This window comes from Hyperolius riggenbachi, chromosome 5, assembly GCF_040937935.1.
Source record: "Hyperolius riggenbachi isolate aHypRig1 chromosome 5, aHypRig1.pri, whole genome shotgun sequence".
NCBI lineage: Eukaryota > Metazoa > Chordata > Amphibia > Anura > Hyperoliidae > Hyperolius > Hyperolius riggenbachi.
Window position 1 is genome coordinate 50,237,690 of NC_090650.1, and position 20,857 is coordinate 50,258,546.

At 44.1% G+C, this 20,857-nt stretch overlaps 2 protein-coding genes across 2 annotated transcripts in view; one reads left to right on the forward strand and one right to left on the reverse strand.

The window, feature by feature from the left end:
- PRTFDC1 (phosphoribosyl transferase domain containing 1) overlaps positions 1 to 20,857 on the reverse strand; it is a 514,552-nt gene that overhangs the window by 104,701 nt on the left and 388,994 nt on the right. The window lies entirely within an intron of this gene.
- THNSL1 (threonine synthase like 1) lies at positions 448 to 19,262 on the forward strand. The gene is made up of 2 exons (XM_068238585.1): positions 448 to 521; positions 14,167 to 19,262. Exon 2 carries the CDS (start codon positions 14,198 to 14,200, stop codon positions 16,406 to 16,408), a length of 2,211 nt encoding a protein of 736 aa, XP_068094686.1. The 5' UTR covers positions 448 to 521; positions 14,167 to 14,197; the 3' UTR covers positions 16,409 to 19,262.

Here is a 20,857-nt window from a genome sequence, read left to right on the forward strand (position 1 = left end):
CCTAACTCCACCCCCTGTCCGGTTTTCTCCATCAGCCGACCTGGCAACCCTAATACTGGGGTACAACCCCCCCCCCCGTAACCCGCTGCGCACGACACTGTCCACTAGGACGCATCCCCCACCCCACGGTCCGGTCCCCAGAGAAAAATGTGGTCCGAAAGTTGTCCCCGGGCGGAAAAGGTTGGGGACCCCTGTTTTAGAACATGGAGGAAGTTGAAATTCGGTTAAATAAACAAGCTGCTGGTTAATTAATCAGCAGATCCCATATGTAAAAATCTCATGCACAGTTCCAGCTATTTTTGGTTTCTGACAGATCTCAGAAATAAGTGCTTTGTTTAACTTTTGAGCGTAGATGATCTCTCTCTGACATGTCGCCCTTTTAAGAGGTTTCCCCTTTAATGTGGGGAAGTGAAGCATGCTGGGAGATCCCATGTGTGTGTGTGTGTTGGGAGGGGGAGCACAGGAGCAGAGCTCTCCTGTCTGTGCTGCTGATTCACATGTAAACAGCCTGAGCTCTGCAGGTAAGATGTGGACAGCTGGCCATGCACGGATCATGCAGTGCTGGCCAGCATTACATTACTGCTATGTGTGAGCACTTGGCAGAGTGTGCTGGTGTAATTGTATTGTAATGAGCTGCACATGTCACTGTGTAGTCATTTATAATTATAATACAATTATCATCAACACATTAAGATCTAAATGCACTTCATTGTAGAGGACTTCTATGTTGGAGTGGGGGACTTTAGCAGATTACTATTCATTTTATTTCGGAAAAAAACTTGGCAAGATTCTTCTTTCGCTGCATATACTGGACCGCTTCCTCTAAACATCCGGAGGGATACGCTTTAAAGGGAAATACTCCTATTTGTTTTTTTAATTTGCATAGTGGTTAGCACTCTCTCCTTGCACTGGTGGGTCCCTGGTTCGGATCCCAGCCAGGGCACTATCTGCATGGAGTTTGTATGTTCTCCCCGTGTCTGTGTGGTTTTCTCCCAACATCCCAAAAACATACAGATAAGTTAGTTGGCTTCCCCCTGAATTGGCCTTAGACTATGATACATACACTATATGATATAGACATATGACTATGGTAGGGATTAGATTGTGAGCCTCTCTGAGGGTCAGTTAAAGGACAACTGAAGAGAAAGGTATATGGAGGCTGCCATATTTATTTCCTTTTAAATAATACCAGTTGCCTGGCATCCCTGCTGATCTATTTGGCTGCAGTAGCATCTGAACCACACCAGAAACAAGCATGCAGCTAATCTTGTCAGATCGGACAATAATGTCAGAAACACCTGATCTGCTACATGCTTGTTCAGGGTCCGGCTAAAAGGATTAGAGGAAGGGGATCAGCAGGAAAGCCAGGCAACTGGTATTGTTTAAAAGGAAATAAATATGGCAGCCTCCATATAACTCTCACTTCAGTTGCCCTTTAAGGCTGCTTACACACTATGGCTTGGTGCACACCAAAAACCGCTAGCAGATCCGCAAAATGCTAGCAGATTTTGAAACGCTTTTTCTTCTTTTTCTGTAGCGTTTCGGCTAGCATTTTGCGGTTTTGTGAAGCATTTTTGGTGTAGTAGATTTCATGTATTGTTACAGTAAAGCTGTTACTGAACAGCTACTATAACAAAAAACGCCTGGCAAACCGCTCTGAAGTGCCGTTTTTCAGAGCGGTTTGCGGTTTTCCTATACTTAACATTGAGGCAGAAACGCCTCCGCAATCCAAAATCTGCAGCAGCCCGGGAGTATGCGTTTCTGCAAAACGCCTCCCGCTCTGGTGTGCACCAGCCCATTGAAATACATTACCCAAGCGGATCCGCACCTGCAAGCGGATCGCAAACCGCAGCCGAACCGCTCTGGTGTGCACTAGGCCTAAGACGTTACAGAAGCACGTTAGTGCAGCCTGTAACGCTCCCCCAACGCACAGCAATGTAACACAAGTGGGCTGTTCACACAGCCCACGTTGCGTTACATGTAACGTGCAGTGTTTACTTCCTGGAGCGGCCGCTCTGTGCGGTGATTGGCCGGCGGGACAACGTGATGCCGCATGCGCACAAGAGTATCCATCACGGCATCACGGACGCCAGAGTGAGCTGCACAACGCGGCTCACTCTGATGTCCACATAGAAGAGCACCAGGCGTCGCGTTAGGTGCACGTTATGCGACCTTAACGTGGCACCTAACGCAACATCTTAGTGTGCAAGTAGCCTAAGTGACAAGACAATATAGTCTGTACAGCACTAGGGAAGATGACGGTGTTATATAAATACTAATCAGTAATACTGTAAATTTTGCATCTATCAAAAAAGGGCGTGGGGTATAGCCGAAATTGTAAGTTTTTTTTTTTAAATGAAAAACCATATTTTTCGTTTAAGAGGTTGTAAACAAAAATTTAGTGCTAAATAGGTTAAATAAACGAAAATGAAATGGCAAAATACCGTCTATAACAGCAAACAAATTCTGAAATGAAACGTCAAATAGCGTCTGTAACAAAAACAATATTTACACTTGTATTAAGCATAGTAATACAATGGTAGATTTTACAGATATTTTACTGCAATTATACCTAACTGTAGGCTCACACAGATCTCTCCCTATCCCTAACCCCTAGACCCCCCCCCCCCTTTGTGTAAATACACATAATGTAATAAATTGTAAATATTACATATATTGTACTGTAACTATAGCTAACCTTACTCTCATACAGAGCCCTCCCTGTACCTATCCCTAACCCCTATACCCCCCTGGTGGTGCCTAACCCAACCACCCCCCTAAATCTCCCCTGGTGATGCCTAACCCTAACCATCCCCCTGGTGGTGTATATTGCACTGTAACTATACCTAACCCTCCCTGTACCTATCCCTAACCCTAAGACCCCCTTGGTGTTGCCTAACCCTAAGACCCCCTGGTAATGCCTAAACCTAACCATCCCCACCGCACAAACACCCTAAACACATGTAAACAATAATATATTTAAGACTTAAAGAGTAACTGTTAGCCCCAAAACTGAAAATGAAATCTCTCTTGCAATCTTTTATTTACTATTTAAATGAGCCAAAAAGGCATTGTAGAAGTTAAAAAATCAATATAATTTTTTTACTATGTATCCTTTTACCCCAGCTCCGGACGCAAAGCTGCATAGCAGCAGTGGCGGCTCCAGGAAATTTTTTTAGGGGGTGCTATGCAGGTGCTGGACCAATTTCCGGGGAAGCTGACGACCTGCGGCGCGCATCGCGCGCCGCGTCAAAAAATGGGTGTGGCTACAACCTGCGGCGAAAAAAATGGGCGTGGTCATGACCGGATGAGGGCGGGGCTAACTGTAATTTAAAGTGAACCCAGGGTGAGAGTGATATGGTGGCTGCCATATTTATTTCCTTTTAAACAATACTAGTTGCCTGGCAGCCCTGCTGATCTATTTGGCTGTAGTAGTGAACTGAATTACACCAGAAACAAGCCATGCAGCTAATCTTGTCAGTTCTGACAATATTGTCAGAAACCCCTGACCTGCTGCATGCTTGTTCAGGGTCTATGGTTGAAAGAATAAGAGGCAGAGGACCAGCACGGCAGCCAGGCAACTGGTATTGCTTAAAGGGAGATAAATATGGCAGCCTCAATATTATTCTCACCTCGGGTTCCCTTTAAAAGTGCAACGCAAAGACAGAGGGCCCAAGTTTTGGTGACCCTTTTCCCAGAAAATTCACATAATTGTGCAGGTTTTCTCAAGAAAATACACGTAATGTGAGCAGATTTTAACAAAAAACACGTCCAATGACCCCAATATGCACAATCGTTATCACATATGGCTCCAATATGCACAATCGGTAGCAGATATAACCCCAATATGCACAATCGGTAGCAGATATGACCCCAATATGCACAATCGGTAGCAGATATGACCCCAATATGCACAATCGGTAGCAGATATGGTCCCAATATGCACAATCGGTAGCAGATATGGTCCCAATATGCACAATCGGTGGCAGATATGGTCCCAATATGCACAATCGGTGGCAGATATGGTCCCAATATGCACAATCGGTGGCAGATATGGTCCCAATATGCACAATCGGTGGCAGATATGGTCCCAATATGCACAATCGTTATCAGATATGGTCCCAATATGCACAATCGTTATCAGATATGGTCCCAATATGCACAATCGTTATCAAATATGGCCCCAATATGCACAATCGTTATCAGATATGGCCCCAATATGCACAATCGGTAGCAGATATGACCCCAATATGCACAATCGGTAGCAGATATGACCCCAATATGCACAATCGGTAGCAGATATGACCCCAATATGCACAATCGGTAGCAGATATGACCCCAATATGCACAATCGGTAGCAGATATGACCCCAATATGCACAATCGGTAGCAGATATGACCCCCAATATGCACAATCGGTAGCAGAAATGACCCCAATATGCACAATCGGTAGCAGAAATGACCCCAATATGCACAATCGGTAGCAGAAATGACCCCAATATGCACAATCGGTAGCAGAAATGACCCCAATATGCACAATCGGTAGCAGAAATGACCCCAATATGCACAATCGGTAGCAGAAATGACCCCAATATGCACAATCCGTAGCAGATATGACCCCAATATGCACAATCCGTAGCAGATATGACCCCAATATGCACAATCGGTAGCAGATATGACCCCAATATGCACAATCCGTAGCAGATATGACCCCAATATGCACAATCAGCATCACCTGAAAAAGAAAAGAAAAACCCATTTACTCACCTACAGCCAGAAGACCTTCTTTCCCGACCTCCTGTCCCGAGTCCCGACCTCATTGTGGCGCGCAGCGCCCGCCCGCCCACGATCCTCTTCCTTCCCGACGTCACGACGAGACTTCCTGCCTGCATGCAGAGAGCAGGGCTACGGGAAAATGGCCGCCCGAAGCCATGCACTGCAGACTCGAAGTCTGCAGAACAGGGCTCCGGGCGGCCATCTTACCGTAGCCCTGCCTGCTGCTCCGTGCTGCCACTGTGTGAACTGACTTGGCGTCTTTTAGACGCCTGAAGTCAGTTCACTCCAGGGGGTGCTTTGGGGGTGCTTGGACAATTCTAGGGGGTGCTCGAGCACCCCCTTGCACCCCCCTGGCGCCGCCCCTGAATAGCAGATACTGCTGAGCATGCATAGCATGCCTAGCTCTGCCCGACCCCCCTCTCCCCCCCAGGTCCAGGTGCCGATATATGCTCACTCCAAACAGCTGACCGCTCTGAAACGGAGAGAGAGCGGGAGCACTTCCAGCGCAGCCACCGCAGAGCAGCCGCCGCCGAGTCACATGTGAGAGATGCACGTGCCGCTCTGGTGTGCACTAGGCCTAAGACGGGGGAGAGGGGGGTCGGGCAGAGCTAGGCATGCTATGCATGCTCAGCAGTATCTGCTATGCGGCTTTGCGTCCGGAGCTGGGGTAAAAGGATACATAGTAAAAAAATTATATTGATTTTTAACTTCTACAATGCCTTTTTGGCTCATTTAAATAGTAAATAAAAGATTGCAAGAGAGATTTCATTTTCAGTTTTGGGGCTAACAGTTACTCTTTAACTACAAATAATATGAATAAAATAATTTATATATTTGTAATAGAACAAATAGCCTTAAAATCATGTATACATTAATAATATTATAGATAGGAAAAAAAAAAAATGTGTGTAGATATATATATATATATATATGTAGATATATATATATATATATATATATATATATATATATATATATATATATATATATATATATATATATACATACAGTGTGTAGATATATATATATATATATATATATATATATATATATATATATATATATATATATATATATATATATATATATATATATATATATATATACATACAGTGTGTATATATATATATATATATATATATATATATATATATACACACACATATACTAGCTGGACGCCCGGCGTTGCCTGGGTATGTATTTGGCTGGTGTTGGCCCGCCCGCTTTTCCTAACCCTAACACACAATTACTTAATGACTAAGTTTGTGAGCTTTGCGGTCTTTGGCATCAATAATTTGCATTGAAATAAAATAAATCTGATTGGCTGTGGCTCCACCACTTTTCTGAATTTGAACCCCAATCACCCAATGGTCAAGTGTACCAGGTACAGGAGGTGATTAACAGTGCAAGAGGCTTGTGCCATTAACAGTGCAAGAATAGAAGCAATTAAATATTCCCCTTAAAAATCAATAGGTGGATTTTAATTGGCTTTTGTAAGCTCCACCCACCTTTCTGAAAATTAATCCCAGTCACCCAGTGACCAACTGTGCAAAGTTTGAGAACCCTACCACTAACAGTATAAGAATGGCTGCAGTTTACATTTTCCCAATTAAATTTGTATTTTTCTCTACCCACTTATTTCCTGACATTGTTCGGGTATGTATTTGGCTGGTGTTGGCTCCGCCTACTTTTTCTTACCCTAACACACAATTACTCAATGACCAAGTTTGTGCACTTTGCGGTCTTTGGCATCAATAGTTTGCATTGAGATTAAACAAATCTGGCTGTTTGTGGCCCCACCCCTTTGTCTAAATTTGAACCCCAGTCACCCAATGACCAACTGTACCAGGTTTAAGGCTGGTGCCATTAACGGTGCAAGAATGGCAGCAAATACATATACCCCTTGAAAATCAATAGGTAAATTTTGATTAGCTTTTGTATGCTCCACCCACTTTTCTGAATATTAATCCCAGTCACCCAGTGGCCAATTGTGCAAAGTTTGAGAACCCTACCATTAACAGTGTAAGAATGGCTGCAGTTTTACATTTTCTCAGTGAAATGTGTATTTGTCTCCACCCACTTATGACCCCGTGTTGCCCGATTATGTATTTGGCTGGTTTTGGCTGCGCCCACTTTTCCTAACCCTAACACACAATTACTCAATGACCAAGTTTGTGAGCTTTGCGTTTTTTGACATCAATAACCTGTGTTAAAATGAAACCAATAAGATTGGCTGTTTGTGGCTCCACCCCCTTTTATCATTTCAAACCCAAGTCACCCAATGATCAACTGTACCAGGTTTGAGGCTTGTGCCATTAACAGTGCAAGAATGGCAGCAATGAAATATTCCCCTGAAAAATCAATAGGTAATTTTTGATTGGCTTTTGTAGGCTCCACCCACGTTTCTGAATATTAATCCCAGTCACCGAGTAATTAACTGTGCAAAGTTTGAGAACCCTACAATTAACAGCGTAAGAATGGCTGCAGTTTACATTTTCCCAGTAAAATTTGTATTTGTCTCCGCCCACTTATGACCCCGTGTTGCCCGCTTATGTATTTGGCTGGTGTTGGCTGTGCCCACTTTTCTAATCCTCACACACACTTAATCAATTACTCAATTACCAAGTTTGTGAGCTTTGCAGTGTTTGGCATCAATAATTTGCATTGGAATGAAACAAATCTAATTGGCTGTTTGTGGCTCCACCCCCTTTCTGAAATTGAACCCCAGTCACCCAATGATCAACTGTACCAGGTTTGAGGCTTGTGCCATTAACAGTGCAAGAATGACAGCAATGTAAATATTCCCCTTGAAAATCAATAGGTGAATTATGATTGGTTTGTGTAGGCTCCTCCCACCTTTCTGAATATTAATCCCAGTCACCCAATGACCAACTTTGCAAAGTTTGAGAAACCTACCATTAACAGTGTAAGAATGGCTGCAGTTTACATTTTGCTAGTAACATTTGTATTTGTCTCCGACCGCTTATGACCCCCTGTTGCCCGCTTATGTATTTGGCTGGTGTGGGCTGTGCCCACTTTTCTAACCCTCACACACAATCAATTACTCAATTACCAAGTTTGTGAGCTTTGCGGTCTTTGACATCAATAATTTGCATTGGAATGAAACTAATCTGATTAGCTGTTTTTGGCTCCACCCCTTTCTGAAATTGAACCCCAGTCACCCAATGATCAACTGTACCAGGTTTGAGGCTTGTGCCATTAACAGTGCAAAAATGGCAGCAATTACATATTCCTTTGAAAATCAATAGGTGAATTTTGATTGGCTTTTATAGGTTCCACCCACTTTTCTGAATATTAATCCCAGTCACCCAGTGACCAACTGTGGAAAGTTTGAGAACTCTGCCATTAACAGTGTAAGAATGGCTGCAGTTTACATTTTCCAGTGACATTTGTATTTGTCTCCGCCCCCTTTTAGTTATGGGAATAAAAAGTATCCTATACTTTATTCCAGGTAGTGTACTATGTGTGTGCCAAATTTCATTCAAATCCGTTCAGCCGTTTTTGCGTGATCGAGTAACAAACTTCGCAAGAATATTTCTATTAGGGTGATCCGTTTTTAAATGCAATTTTTTCCAATTGCAAATGCCGGTGCTGCTGCATTTTTTGTGACCTTAGACTCCTGTACAAACTATAGAAATGCAGAAAAATAATATAGCAATCCTGCTATGTGATTTTTATTATCATTATTATTTTTTATTCAGTCCGGAAATGAAAAAGGTTTAAAAACATTTTTTTTCTCCGGATTGCACGAAAATTGCAGCAGAAACACAATAGTGGAAATGATTTGAAATGAAACCACGATTTCTATTGTGATCACTTTTCACAGCGCAAAAGGTGCTAGTATGGTTGAGGTGAACCAACAAGAAAGTACATTTGGAAATTCAGCCAATGTGATTGGGTGGACAGCACCCTTTTGAACTGCTAGGTTTCAGACAGGTTGTTGTAATAATACACCCATGCTATTTAGCCAATTAGAATGCTTCAACTTCTAGACGTTGATGTGATTGGATAACTGTTCCCTATAGACTTCCACACTAGCTCACCTTAATCACACTTGCTCCGTGCAAAACAGCCAAGTAAATGTTATAGTACATTTTTGTATTTTTAAATTACCAGCCACATAAGATTTTTTTTTTTTTTTGAGCTCAAATTGTGCTGCTTTACAACCATAGCAACAGTAGTCTGTGTACTCTGCTTGGATTACTGAGACTGTCCAGAAACTCCCACCTGGTGCAGGAATACTTACCAGTAGCTGCACAGAGCAGCAGCCATTGTTGTTAATTTTTTAACACCTGTACTAATCCCATTGACAGGCAGCAAAGTTTGACACGTTCATCTGCCAGTTTCGGCTCGAGACACTGTGAAATAGCTGCTTAATTTTTCCTAAGCTGTTTGCCAAGAGTTGTATTATATCAAGCTGAAGTAATGTTTACCATATTTCCTTGCTGTATGTAAAGATGAACTAAAAGTACTGGATTTTTCTTTCATGAAATCTATTAGTGGCTGGATAGTGTACTGCTTAAGGGCACTGTCACAGATATATGAGACCAGGGTTCAATTCTTGACTCTTCTTTTTCAGTAAGCCGGTATCCTATTCAGTAAGGAGACCTTGGGCAAAACTACCTAACATTGCTACTGCCTAATGATCACCCCCCCCCCCCCCCCCCCCCCCAGTGACTGTCTCTCAAGTGTTTTGAGTAGATGAGAGAAAAGCGCTATACAGTTTTAAATGAAAATGTTATGCAAATGTGTGCAGCATGGAAATAACTACACCTAGGTTTAGAGGACAAAACCAGGGGAAAAAAAAGTATATACTAAACCTGGTGCTTCCATGGTGAAGGGGTATCTTGTGGGTTATGCCCCCTTTGTATCTCATGCCCCCTTGTACCTCTTGTGTCTCAGTGTCCTCCTCTATGCCCCTTTGTGTCCCCCTGTGTCCTCCTCTGCATAGGCATAGTGCAGGGAGTCCCCGACATTGCAGTGAGTTGGAGTTTAGTATTGGCAGGTGTTCACAACTCCCTGCATTTGGACAATAAGACGCAGTGACTCCCCCCACTTTTGAGGAAGAAAAAGTGAGTCTTAGGCTCCCTGCACACTGAAAATCCGTTTTGCGATTCCGATTTTCCCTGAATACATTCAACAGAAAAACGAATCAAAAAATGCAGCATGCAGTAAAGATTAAAAATCGGAATTGGATGTAAAAACCGATTAAAAAGCAGAATCGGATGCAGTGTGCAGGGAGCCTAATAGTCCAAAAAATACAGTAATCAGATTCAGCATCTGTTGAATTTAATCTGCCCATTACCAAGCTGTATAATTTTACATCAAATTACCATAAACTTGGAATTATTTGCATTTCTTTGACCATCCTTAGCCCAAGTCCAGGAGGAAAATATAAAATAAAGTATGTGATGTACATCTGTTATCAGCACCAAAACGAAGCAGAGACTCTTGAATTAATGTCACCCAAAATGATCATAAGGGATTGTGTTAGGTGTCACTGTAGTAGTGAGCACTATAGGATGTATTGGTTCACTGGATTGATAGAGAGGGGGCACTGGGTCGGCCCCACCGTGAACCCGATTGAATCACATGATTCAGGGCGGCAGACTGTAGGGGGCAGCATCACCTCAACACTGCAATCTTTTTCAGTCCCTCCCTGTGCTTTGGTGCTTCTGCCTATCAATCACAGAGCACAGAGCTTGCCTACTGTGACTCTGTGTGCATGAAAGGCACTGTTTGTTTCTAAAGGGAAGGGGGGTTGTGCACGCCTGCATCCTCACAAGTTTCCTTCAAGGAGAACTGTAGAGAGAGGTGTATGGAGGCTGCCATATTTATCTCCATTTAAGCAATACCAGTTACCTGACTATCCTGCTGATCCTCTGCCTCTAATACTTTCAGCTATAGCCCCTGAACAAGCATGCAGCAGATCAGGTTTTTCTGACAATTTTGACAGATCTAAAAAGATTAGCTGCATGCTTGTTTCTAGTGTGATTCAGACACTTCTTCCGCCAAATAGATCAGCAGGGCTGCCAGGCAACTGGTATTGCTTAAAGGGGAACTGAAGTAAGAGGTATACGGAGGCTGTCATATTAATTTATTTTTAATCAATACCAGTTGCCTGGCAGCCTTGCTGGTCTATTTCTCTGCAGTAGTATCTGAATAACACGAAACAAGCATGCAGCAAGTCTTGTCAGATCTGACTTTAAAGTCTGAAACACCTGATCTGTTGCATGCTTGTTCAGGGGCTATGGCTAATAGTATGAGAGGCAGAGGATCAGCAGGGCTGCCAGGCAACTGGTATTGCTTAAAAGGAATTAAACATGGCATACTCCATATACCTCTCTCTTCAGTTCCCCTTTAAAAGGAAATAAACAGGGCAGCCTCCATATATCTCTCACTACAGTTATCCTTTAAGGCAGCAAAAAGTCTAGAACCTACCCTGGGAGTCCACCAGTACCACTGAGAGAGATCACACACGGAAAATGGCCATGGTTTTCCGTGGATAATTTTAGTTTTTTCTGTAATCGTCGGCCAACAACATACAGCAGCAGACTGTCGGAAATGGAAATCGCACACAGTGTGTGAAAAAGCCATCTAACTCGCTGCATGCAGGCTTTGAAATAACATCCAGTCTCTATTGCAGTTCACACTCATTATAACGCATGCATTATGCAACTGACCAGTATGAATCCAGCCTCAAGCTTTATACACCAAAATGCATTGCTAATTAAACATCCATATCCAGTGTTGGGCCCAGTGCACACCAAAAACCTCTAGCAGATCTGCAAAACGCTAGAGGTTTTTAAGGGCCCATTCACACTTACAATCGCAGAACGCCGGCGATTACCGCCGGCGTTCTGCGGGAGTGATTTTCCCGCGATTAGCGCGGAAAAATCACTGGACACTGCGGCGGTTTTGGAGTGATCGCGATTAGCGTGCTATGCACGCTAATCACGATCGCAAATCGCGGAACGCTCGTCGCCGGCAAACCGCTGCATGCAGCGCGGTTGTGGTTATCGCTAACCGCAACAGCGGCAGTGAGAACACAGCCACTCGCTACAATGTGTAGCGGTTCTTGCAGAACCGCTAGCGGTTTGCCGTGAGCGGGAATCGTGCGATTCCCGCTCAGGTGTGAACGGGCCCTAAAGCAGATTTCAGAGCGATTCTAGGCATGTATAGAGACATTTTCTAAACATGCCTAGCGTTTTTTGGGAGCGTTATTATGTAGCAGATTACAAATATTGTTACAGTAAAAGCGGTTACTGAACAGCTTCTGTAACAAAAACGCCTGGAAAACCGCTCTGATCTAGCGCTTTTCAGAGTGGTTTTCCACTTTTCTATACGTTAACATTGAGGCAGGAACACCTCAGAAATCTAAAAAAATGCTGCAGCCCCTGAGTTTGCGTTTGTGGACAAAACAACCCGCTCTGGTGTGCACCATCCCATTCACTTTCATTAGCCAAGTGGTTTTCCCCCTGCAAGCGTTTTAAAAAACGCTCCAGAACCGCTCCGGTGTGCACCAGCCCTTGGTGTGTGAATGTTGTCATTGACCTTCCACATTTGCATCTTTGCCAGTGTTCTTGTCACTGACATGGTGATAGGGATAATGAGGAAATGCCAACCTTTTGGCCTCGTTTCCTCAAGGAGCTGAAGGCGGGGACTTCACTGTCTGTCAGTTGCTCCTGTCCACCGGCCAGTCGCATGCTAGCATTTGGCCCGGGTGGTGGGCAGGTATCCCCCTGCAGCTGCCATGCTCAGATGACGTGTGAGCTTTTTTTTCGCCATCAGGTAACGATGCTGCGTGTCAAATTGCAGCCAATGACACTTGTGGACGGAGCCGGGATGCTGACCTGCTTGATGAGCGAGCAGTTCAGCCACACATGGAAAAGAGGCCTTAAAGGATACCCAATGTGACATGATGAGATAGACATGTGTATGTACAGTGCCTAGCACACAAAAAACTAGGCTGTGTTCCTTTTTCTTCTTTCTCTGCCTGAAAAAGTTAAATATCAGGTATGTAAGTGGCTGACTCAGTCCTGACTCAGACAGGAAGTAACTACAGTGTGACCCTCACTGATAAGAAATTCCAACTATAAAACACTTTCCTAGCAGAAAATGGCATCTGAGAGCAAGAAAGAGCTAAAAAGGGGAATTTCTAATCAGTGAGGGTCACACTGTAGTCACTTCCTGTGTGAGTCAGGACTGAGTCAGCCACTTACATACCTGAAATTTAGCTCTTTCAGGCAGAGTAAGAAAAAAAGGAACACAGCATAGTTATTTGTGTGCTAGGCACTGTACATACACATGTCCATGTCACTGTGAATCTAGTCTTAGGCCTCGTTCACATCATACGCGCTTCCGTTCGGATATGGAAGTGCGTATGATGTGCTGAGATGCAGGAACGGCAGAAGGGCATAGACTGCCCTTCTACCATTCACATCTACTGCGCTGCGCAGCAGTACGATGCGCTGGGAAGCGCTTGCCTACTGCTGTCTGCATTTTGCCCGCAAGCGCAGAGCTGATCCCATCACTGTCAATAGATGGGATCAGCAGGGCAGCGGCGCAGATGGCTGGCGATCGGATGCGCTGCGTTCGGATCGCACAGCCATCTGTGTTGCTAGATGTGAACGAGGCCTTATTGCGATCACTTCCTGCTTTATCCAGTTGAGAAGACGGATGTGACACCCCTAGTCTCGAGTGCACTTTCAGGCCACCATACACATGCTAGATTTTCAGCAGAGACCGCCCTAACTGTAGAATGTTTATGAGGCTTAAAGGATATCAGAGATGAAAGAGTTATTAAAAAACGGAGGGAGCCGGCATGTATTAGATGCGGTCCTCATGCCCACCACTCCCCCAGTTGTCCTACTCCCCCTCCTTTGTTAACTAAATGGCCGCTGCAGCTCAGTCCTGGTCAGGCGGTAGTGCGCAGGCGCCCACGGCCAGGAGCGCTCTGCGCGTAGGCACGTGCAGAATACTCTTGGCCGTGGGTGCCTGCACACTACCACCTGACCAGAATCGAGCGGCAGCAGCCATTTGGGATGGACGACAACGTCGGGAGCGGTGGAAATGAGGACCGGATCTAATACATGCCTGCTCCTCGTTTTAAAAAATGCTTCCAGCTCTGGTATCCTTCAACAGTGTTTTTTTTTTTTTTTTTTGTTTCTTTTATTATTATTAAATGTGAAACCTAGATTCAGTGGTGAATCTTCTTTTTGTCTTCTATCTTGTTTTGTAAAATAGTTTTTCTCTGTATATTTCTTACTACAAATTCTGAGTCTTTATGTGCCTATTTGTTTCTTTTCTAACCGTACATTTTCAGATCCACTTGACTTTTTTTTTTTTTCTATGCTATAAAACTTAACAGATTCTGCATTGAGTTCACACATCCGTCAGTGATGGCAGGTGCCAGTTTCCTCAGCCGAAATTCCAGAAATAAGATGTACAAGTTTCTATTTTCATCGCCAGCACCTCATTCCAAGCTGCTGAAATTATGGCATTCCACTCTCAGCTCCCTTGTTGGAGACAAGAATCTAATCTTGATGGGACCTCCGGGATCTGGGAAGACCTCTGTCGGAAGAATACTTGGCCAGAGGTTGGGATGCCACAGTATAGATGTAGATGATGATGTCCTTGAAAAAGACTGGAGTCAGAGTGTTTCCAGTAAATTGCAGGAAGTCGGTGATGAGCAGTTTTTAGAAGAGGAAGGAAGAGCACTTCTAAAGTTTACAGCATCTGGAAGTGTAATTTCCCTCACTGGTTCCAATCCTCTTCATGCCAGCAGTATGGAGCACATAAAGAAAAATAGTATAGTTGTTTATCTGGATGTCAGTTCACTGGACATCGTAGAGAGGCTGGAGAGAATGAAAGTGGATCGTATAGTTGGCCAAAAGTCTGGAGCTTCCATTGGTGACATACTTCAGAAAAGGAAACATTTTTATAAAAAGTGGCATGATTTGCGCGTGCTTTGTCAGGCCGGAGATACGTTAGAAACCGTGGCCGATAAAGTAATTGACGCAGTTAAAAAATACCAGAATGCTGACACCGATACTTTTACTTCTACAAGGTCTGAAGGTTCTGAAGACCATGCTGTGAAACCTGACTCAAAATTCTTCAGTGATGTTGTCATTGAGGGTTTAGCTGGTGACGGTGGACTTTATGTTCCCACAAGTGGTCTACCAAAGCTCACCGCTGGGGAGTGGAAGAGACTGGTTAAATCGAGTTATGTTGATAGGGCACAGGTCATTTTGGAAAGATGTATCCACCCCGCAGATATCCCCCCTGTCATTTTAGGAGAAATCATTGAAAAAGCTTACAGTGAAAATTTTGCTTGTGGCAAAATTGCCCCAGTGCGACATCTGTCTGGTAATCAGTTCATTCTTGAACTCTTTCATGGACCAACTGCTTCTTTTAAAGACTTGGCCTTGCAGTTCATGCCTCATCTCTTTGCTTACTGCATCCCAAAAGTTTGCAACTACCTAATCCTTGTGGCCACTTCTGGAGACACAGGCAGTGCTGTTCTAGATGGGTTTAGCCGTCTCAGTGACCTTGATAGGAAAAGGGTTGCTGTCTTCTGTCTCTACCCTGAAAATGGAATAAGCCAGGTACAAAAATCGCAGATCATTGCCTGTCAAGGAGATAATGGTTTGGCCCTTGGTGTCAAATCTGATTTTGACTTTTGCCAGACTGCTATAAAGGAAATATTCAGCAATCCTCACTACACTGGATTTCTTACAGCTGAATATGGTACCTCACTAACCACAGCCAATTCCATCAACTGGGCCAGACTTCTGCCTCAGGTGGTCTACCATGCATCTGCCTATCTTGATTTGGTTGAACAAGGTGTTGTATGTTTTGGGGACCCCGTTGATGTCTGTATTCCCACTGGGAACTTTGGCAACATACTTGCCGCGTATTACGCAAAACAAATGGGAATCCCCTTTCGAAAATTCATCTGTGCCTCCAACCAAAATCACGTTTTGACTGATTTTATAAAAACAGGACAATATGATCTCAGGGGTCGGGATTTGCTGCCATCCTACTCTCCGGCCATAGATATCCTTAAGTCTTCAAACCTGGAGAGGTATTTGCATTTCATCTCTAATCAGGATGGAAGTTTGGTCAAGAAACTCTATAGTCAGTTGCAAAAGGATGGTCATTTTCAGCTTCCAGATCATTTGCTCAGATGTCTCCAGAATGACATGGTTGGGGCCTGGTGTTCTGAGACAGACTGCTTGTCTGCCATCCGGTCTGTGCACAGTGCAACAGGATACATTGTGGACACTCACACGGCAGTTGCCAAAGTTGTGGCTGACCGAGTGCAAGACCGTACTTGTCCTGTTATCATTTCATGTACAGCTCATTATTCCAAGTTTGCACCTGCTATTCTGGAGGCTTTGAGGATTGAAGATGTTAAGCAAAGCCCACTGAGCCAGCTCCATGTGTTAAATTCTTTCCGACCCTTGCCTCCTGCTCACAAGTCTTTGTTAACAAGGCTTAAAAAGGAAGACTCTTGTAAGAGCCATGTTTGCGAAGCTGACTCTAACCTCATTATGGAGCATGTCGAAAATTACCTTCAGAAACTCTTCTTAAGGGCTGGAACCCACTAGGCATCGGTGCAGCGATTTAAAATCGTGGCAGAGCTGTATGTAGCTATTTCTAGGGTGATTGCGCTCGCCTTTTACTGGCGATTATAAGCGGTGTACAGTAAACTGTACAGCGCTTTCGATTAGCGATTTGCAGGTTTTTTTTTGTTTGTTTGTTTTTTTTTTTTTTTACAATAAACATTATTATACTTACCAGGTCTCCCGATGTCAGGCTTCTGTCCTTAGCCCCGCCTTAAAGGAAGAGGTCATAGGGGCTTCTCTAGGACCAATCAGAGAAGGGCCTGTGACCTCTTTTGCTGGGGGCGGGGTTACGGACCGAAGCTGGACACACAGTAAGGATAAATAACTTTATTTAAATTTACAATTGCTCACCTCACAAATCGCTTTTCAAAGCAATTTTACAGCGCTACTATAAACAGCGTTGAGCGCAAACGCGCTCAAAATGCTGCATGTCCTGAGATTGTGATTAACCCTAATCGCAATTGCCCTAGTGGGTTCAGCCCCATTTAGATACAATGGCAAGGCGTTTTTGGGAATTGTCACCAATCCCAAAACATCCTAGCCCTTAAGGTTCATTAGAGCAGTGAGGGTGTTCTCTATGAAGAAGAACAAACCATAACCAAAATTCTTCTAGGTAAACAGATTAGCAAAAAGGGCAAAACACAGAAAAGTTGCAGGAAAACACTTTGCAAAGTTAAATTGAAAAAGGAAAGAATTCCGCTCAAATGGGATAAAATTAGGTTGCGGAAATGACTAATATAATGTGTTTTGCTTGGAAGGTATTGTGAGCTGAAGGAAAACAAGTCCGATGTATAAATAATCAGTGCCAGTAGATGACGGCATTAATGGAGTTTCCCTTTCAGCTTGTTGCTGTAATCACAGCTATTCTTGATTCACAAGTGAGTCCGGTTAAACCCAAGATTGAGGTTGATAAATTGTGGAGGAACGCATGTTGTTTAGTGTAAAGTAGAAATATTGCTTTCAGGATTATATATTTAAATTTAGAAATCTCATTTGGAGCTGTTCTTACCTGCAGATTTACAAGTATCTATATTAGTACAAGACCCCATCCACTGACTGCTCTCCTGTTCTGAAATTACATTTCCTGTGAACCACAAGTCTGCAGTAGGCAGTTTCAGTAGCATACATGAAAAAAGGGGGCAGGGATTGCAGCTAGTAGAATATAGCTACAATTAGCAATATTCTACAGCTCTATTCCGATAGTAAAATATCGGTAATATTGACAAATATGTTTTCAATGGCTAAACCTAACCCTACTCTCACACAAAACCCTCCCTCTACCGATCCCTACCCCGCCCTCTGGTGGTGCCTAAAACTAAGAACCCCCCCATGCCTAAACCTCCCTTGTGGTGCCCAAAACTAAGACGCCCACCCCCCAGTGGTACTTAAGTCTTCCCCCTCCGGTTGTGCCTAAAACTAAGACACGCTGGTGCCTAAGCCTAACCTCCGCCCTACCACCACAAAGCTGCGATATGTGGCAAGGAAGGTGAATTTTGGCACCAGAAGGAGCCTGATTAGTGGCAGTGACACTAAATTTCGTCGCCCGATAGCATCGCGGGCGATGGAGCTTGTGGAAATGCTCATTGCTACATTTCATTGTGGGTGCGGACCTTCATTGCCGGCATATTGCGCCCATTATAAAAACTGCAAATTTGAGGAAAAGGTAAATTTCGGCACCAGAAGGCGTCCAATACCAGGCACTGCCGTGTGCCAAAATTTTCGCCCCTCATCCGAAAATCGTGGTTTTTACAATAGATGCATATGGCTGTGCTTGCGGCCTTTTTTTTCCAGTTTCCCTCATAGTGCGATCCCATCACCTTCTGCTGAGAACTGAATATGAGTATGGATTAGGTGGTGAACTGTGCAGTTAAACAACGTGAACAAACTTTGTCTATATCACTGCACCTAATAATGGCGGGAAATGTAGCCTGGCCTCAGTTGTTATTCCCGCTTTGAGAGGCACACGGTCATTCCTAAATGACCTACCCTTCCAGCTGAGTAAAATAAAATGGAGAAAACAAGTTATACTGCAGCTCCAAACAAAATGTGGAATTCATGATAAAGGTATTTAGCAGATCACTTTGTTTCTACACACTTTTTTGTAATCTGATTGCTATTAGAATTAATCTTTTTGCAATTTGGGGTTTTGTTGAGGCAAACCTGTGACTATGAGAGAGTCAAATACTTACCTCAGTAGAGGAAAGTCAAAAAGTTGCTTGCTATTGTTCAGACAACTGATTGGATTGACGTCTTATTAGTTTAATCAGTTGTTTGAACAATAGCAAGCAACTTTTTCTGGTTGTTTCAACTTGTTTCACAACAAAAGTTGTTTGTTAATTGTGCTGCATAAAAGACCACTGTTGAGCGTGTGTATGGGGCTAAAGAAGCAGCGGCTGATCCCAGATGAATACACATCGCTCTGAGTGTCTAGAGGAGTCAGACTCCCACTTCCTTTGCAGGAACTTTTGCACAAATTTTTGCCTCCTAGCAAACATTGCGTTGATAAAGGGGTCTTACGTGGCTCCGAAATGTTGGCCATATTCTTGCACATGGAACCAATAAAAAACTTTGGGTGTGCCACCATCATAGAAAGACAGCTGGATACGTATGGTTATGCCACCAATGTGAAATACTATTTACCCTCTGAGTCGTAGCGTTGGAGGAAGAAGTAATTCAGGGTCCGGCAATTGCATTACTGCTAGGGACTTGCCCAACTCTGCAGCCACACAGCCCTTGCCAAAATCACCTGTTTCAAGACAGCTGGCTACACTGATAGCTTGGGAAATATTACACGCTTTTGAAGCTGTTAAAGTGAACCTTAAGTCATCTAAAAAAATTGAGTTTTACTCACCTGGGGCTTCCCTCAGCCCCCTGCAGCTGATCGGTGCCCTCGCCGTGTCCCTCCGATCCTCCTGTCCCCACCGGCGGCTACTTCCGGTTCCGCCGTCACCAGCCGTCAGGCTGGGAACGCGAGTGATTCTTCGCGTTCCCAGCCACAATATCTCCCCCTATACTGCTATTGTGGCCTTCCTTGCCGCAATAGCAGTATAGGGGGCGATATTGTGGCTGGGAACGCGAAGAATCACTCGCGTTCCCAGCCTGACGTCCGGTGACGGCAAAACCGAAAGTAGCCGCCAGCGGGGACAGGAGGATCGGAGGGACACGGCGAGGGGGCTGAGGGAAGCCCCAGGTGAGTAAAGCTCATAATTTTTTTTTTTTTTTTTTTTTACTTAACGTGGATCCGAGATAAATTTTTACTCCTTGCATAATTGTGTTACTTTCCTATTGTTTATAGGGCATTCCTCAAGCCAAATACTTTTTTGTTTTTGTTTTTAATACTCTAATTCCCTGTAAACCAAATAAACCACGCCCACAGGTTTTCAGAGAGCCTTGGCAGTAGCAAGGTCTCATGGGAGCTCAGTCTGGGCAGGAGGAGGTGTTACTAGCCATTGATTTCAGAGGCAGAGGGGAGGAGGGAGGAGGGGGATTAGGTTTTTTCACAGGCTTAGTGATCAAGATACAGATAAGCCTGCCTCTGTGTAATGTTTACAAACAACATGGCTGCTGTCATTGTATCACAGGAAGAAATAATAATTTTCTATTAAAGCTGTTTGCAGCTAGATTTGCTGTGTAAACTATCTAAACTTTAGATAAGATATATAGACAAGTTACTTGTTATAGTTAGTTTTTCATCTCGGATCCGCTTTAAGTGCCTCACTTAACGACCGGCTAACGCCGATAGGCGGTGGCTAGTCGTTAGTGGTTTTACATGGAACTGGCCGCTCGTTCCATGTCAGTTCACAGAGGGTGTCTCCGTGAAAAGTCTGTGAGCCGGCTAAATGTAAACACGCGGGGAAGAAATCCTCGCTGTTTACATCATCCGGCGCTGCTGCGCAGCAGCGCCGTAAAGATCGGCAATGCCCGGCCTCCGATTGGCCGGGGATCGCCGGCATCTGATAGGCTGAAGCCTATCCTAGACGTCGCAGGACGAATATCCGTCCTGCGCAGCCCATAGCCTGCGGGAGAAGCAGGTAAGGGCAGAGAGGGCGGAAATCGCTGCGGAGGGGGGCTTTGAGGCCCCCCCCCCCGCAAAACACAGGCAGCCGGCGGCGATCAGACCCCCCAGCAGGACATCCCCCTAATGGGGAAAAAAGGGAGGGAAGTCTGATCGCCATGCTGCAAACCTGATCTCTGCTGTGGGCTGGAGAGCCCACGCTGCACAGATCAGGCAAAAAGCGCCCGGTCCTTAAGTGGTTAAAAGACAATTATTGCCAAAACCAGTAAAATTTGAAATACATACAAATTATTATTGATTTCTCCCAGAGTAAAATACACTTATACTTTTTTTTTTTCTTAGGTCACTGTCACTCAGTCGCTGGTGCAAATCTAGTCCAACTCCTTATGGGGGATTTTAGTATTTTTATTTTATTT

Coding starts and splice junctions, on each gene's coding strand:
- THNSL1 (XM_068238585.1), top strand. CDS start 14,198: ATGGCAGGTGCCAGTTTCCTCAGCCGAAATTCCAGAAATAAGATGTAC.